We start from the raw sequence: 2,615 nt of genomic DNA, 5'->3' as shown, positions 1-2,615 counted from the left end.
ACACAGTTCCTTGGTTTCCAAAGAAGATTTCTGACCTAGATAAATGCAATCATCTGATAACAAAATATGACCCTGATCTGGACCAGGATCACCCTGTAAGTGAAAAACAGTGATGCTTTTCTTAAAATAGGACATTATTTACATTCAAAATTTTATAATCTTAGTTCTACTTGCATTATTCAGATCATTTGTTACATCAGTGACATGAACGCTAGTATTATTTAGGGATTCAATGATCCAGAATACAGAAAACGAAGAGGAATAATTTCTGAACTGGCTTTCAACTATAAGCAGTAAGTCACATGATATTAATTAATCTCAAATAACAACAACAACAACAATTATTGTTGTTGTTGTTGTAAAATATGCATTATGCTATCTAATCAGAGATTTTTTTTCTATAGAAAATATATTTTAGGCAAAAAATTATCTTTCTTTTGTCATTGTAGTGGTGACCCTTTACTTGTAGTGGAATACACTCCAGAAGAGATTGCCACTTGGTAGGTTTTCCCAGTTATTTTATTGAGTTTGATTGCTGTCAACTAAATGTCAGTATTTGCATATCAAATGTTTAGAGAAGACTAGTGCGGCCGCGTGATTCTAAGAGCTCTTTTTGTGATGAGGCAGGAGGGAGGTCTACAGGACTCTAAACGGTCTGTACCCCACTCACGCCTGCAGACAGTTTCTAGAAGCCCTCGGTCAGCTGGAGAGTGAATGTTTGTATGGAGAGGACAAGATCCCTCAGCTAGGAGACGTGTCTGCATTTCTTAAAGGTAAACAGGTCTGTGTTTTGCACTGTGTGTGCAAAATGTGCAAATTTACACTGACTTTAACTATGTTCTGTGCCTGTGTGTGCTCTTGATCAGAGAGGACAGGTTTTCAGTTACGGCCAGTGGCAGGGCTGCTTTCTGCTCGGGACTTCCTAGCCAGTCTAGCGTTCCGGGTGTTCCAGTGTACCCAGTACATTCGTCACCCTTCAGCTCCCATGCATTCCCCTGAACCGTACGTATAAAGACACAAAACAGAATTTTATTTGGATTTGGCAACTTTTTATTGCACAATATTAATATTTTGACTGTATTTTACTTTAAAAAGGGACTGCTGCCATGAGCTACTTGGGCATATTCCCATGCTTGCAGACAAAGAATTTGCTCAGTTTTCACAGGTATGTATTTATGCCACATAATCAGCTTGAAATTAACGGTTAAAGTGGGAAACTACCATTCAAAATGCATGCTATTTTAATACAGATAGATCTTATTTAAATGGTCAATCAAGGTTTTTCCATGTAGTGAAATACTGAGACACTTTGCATTTGACACTGAACATTTTACACTGCAGGAGATTGGACTTGCCTCGCTTGGAGCATCAGATGAAGATATTGAGAAACTGTCCACAGTGAGTACATCCTAATGGAAATATTCAGCTGGAGAATACTTCACTGAAGCTTAATGCATTAAAGCAAGTCTTTAGTGCCCCCTTGTGTCTTTCATTCATATTACAAAATCAAAACAAATGGTTAAATGGCTATTTACAAATGGTTAAATTATATATAAATTCTGTCATTCTATATGTGTAGCCTAACAAAACATCTCTAAATTTCACAAACAGCTATACTGGTTTACAGTGGAGTTTGGTCTCTGTAAGCAAAATGGAACAGTGAAGGCCTATGGGGCTGGACTACTGTCCTCATACGGAGAACTTTTGGTAAGAAAAAAAACTGGCGCTCATGAAACATTTCTTATTATTATCGATGTTGAAAACAGTTGTGCTATACTTAATATTTTTGAGGAAACCATGATTTTTAGAATTCTGTGATGAATATAAACAAATAACTGCATTTATTTGAAATTAATTGGATTGTATCTTTTTTTTTTCCAGTTCGCCCTTTCTAATGAGCCCCAATACAAACCATTCAATCCAGCTGAGACTGCGGTTCAACCGTACCAGGACCAGTCATTTCAGCCTGTTTACTTTGTGTCCGAAAGTTTTGAGGATGCCAAACACAAGCTAAGGTAGGTGTTTTCTCAGACAATCTGTAGAAAACATTTTCACTGAGGTTGTACAAATGATCAGAAAGCATCATTAGTGACTGCGATTGCTGTTGTTCCACAGGCAGTATTCATCCACAATACAGAAGCCCTTCTCCATTAGATATGATCCCTACACTTGCAGCATGGAGGTTTTGGATGAGCCTTCTAAGATCCAGAATGCTTTAGCGCAGATGAGGGATGACCTGAAGATCTTACATAAAGCCCTGGAGAGGCTGGGACAGAAATAAACCAGAGGGCGAGATACAGTATCATCAATAACAACTATTTATTTACGGAAAGCCTTTCTGAATGTATATGAATATATTGCAGATTACATTGCATAATGTCCGGTGTTGAAATGTGTATATGTGTGTATATGTATCACATTTAAATGTAATGAAGAGTTCTGTTTACCAAAATAATAAATATCTTTATTTTGACTACCGCTGCATGGTTTTCACAGCGATGCCATAGAATAATTATTTTTGGTTCCCCAAAGAACCTTTCAATGAACAGTTCTTAAAATAATTATTTTTTTTCTTATTGTGAAGAACATTTTAAAAATCTAAAGAACCTTTTTAT

At 36.7% G+C, this 2,615-nt stretch overlaps 1 protein-coding gene across 2 annotated transcripts in view; it reads left to right on the top strand.

Moving 5' to 3' along the window:
- LOC107725618 (phenylalanine-4-hydroxylase) overlaps positions 1 to 2,377 on the top strand; it is a 19,454-nt gene extending 17,077 nt beyond the window's left edge. The window contains exons 11-12 of one of the 2 annotated variants that reach the window (XM_016534943.1): positions 1,882 to 2,015; positions 2,116 to 2,377. In XM_016534943.1, the coding sequence (XP_016390429.1) occupies positions 1,882 to 2,015; positions 2,116 to 2,281 (300 nt within the window). In that variant the 3' untranslated portion in view covers positions 2,282 to 2,377. The remainder of the gene's footprint in view (positions 1 to 1,881; positions 2,016 to 2,115) is intronic. The other variant, XM_016534944.1, reaches the window with a different exon arrangement.
- The last annotated feature ends 238 nt before the right edge of the window (positions 2,378 to 2,615 follow it).

This window comes from Sinocyclocheilus rhinocerous, unplaced genomic scaffold (genome assembly GCF_001515625.1).
Source record: "Sinocyclocheilus rhinocerous isolate Xijiao unplaced genomic scaffold, SAMN03320098_v1.1 scaffold153, whole genome shotgun sequence".
Classification (NCBI taxonomy): domain Eukaryota; kingdom Metazoa; phylum Chordata; class Actinopteri; order Cypriniformes; family Cyprinidae; genus Sinocyclocheilus; species Sinocyclocheilus rhinocerous.
This window is presented reverse-complemented; position numbering and strand designations above follow the sequence as displayed.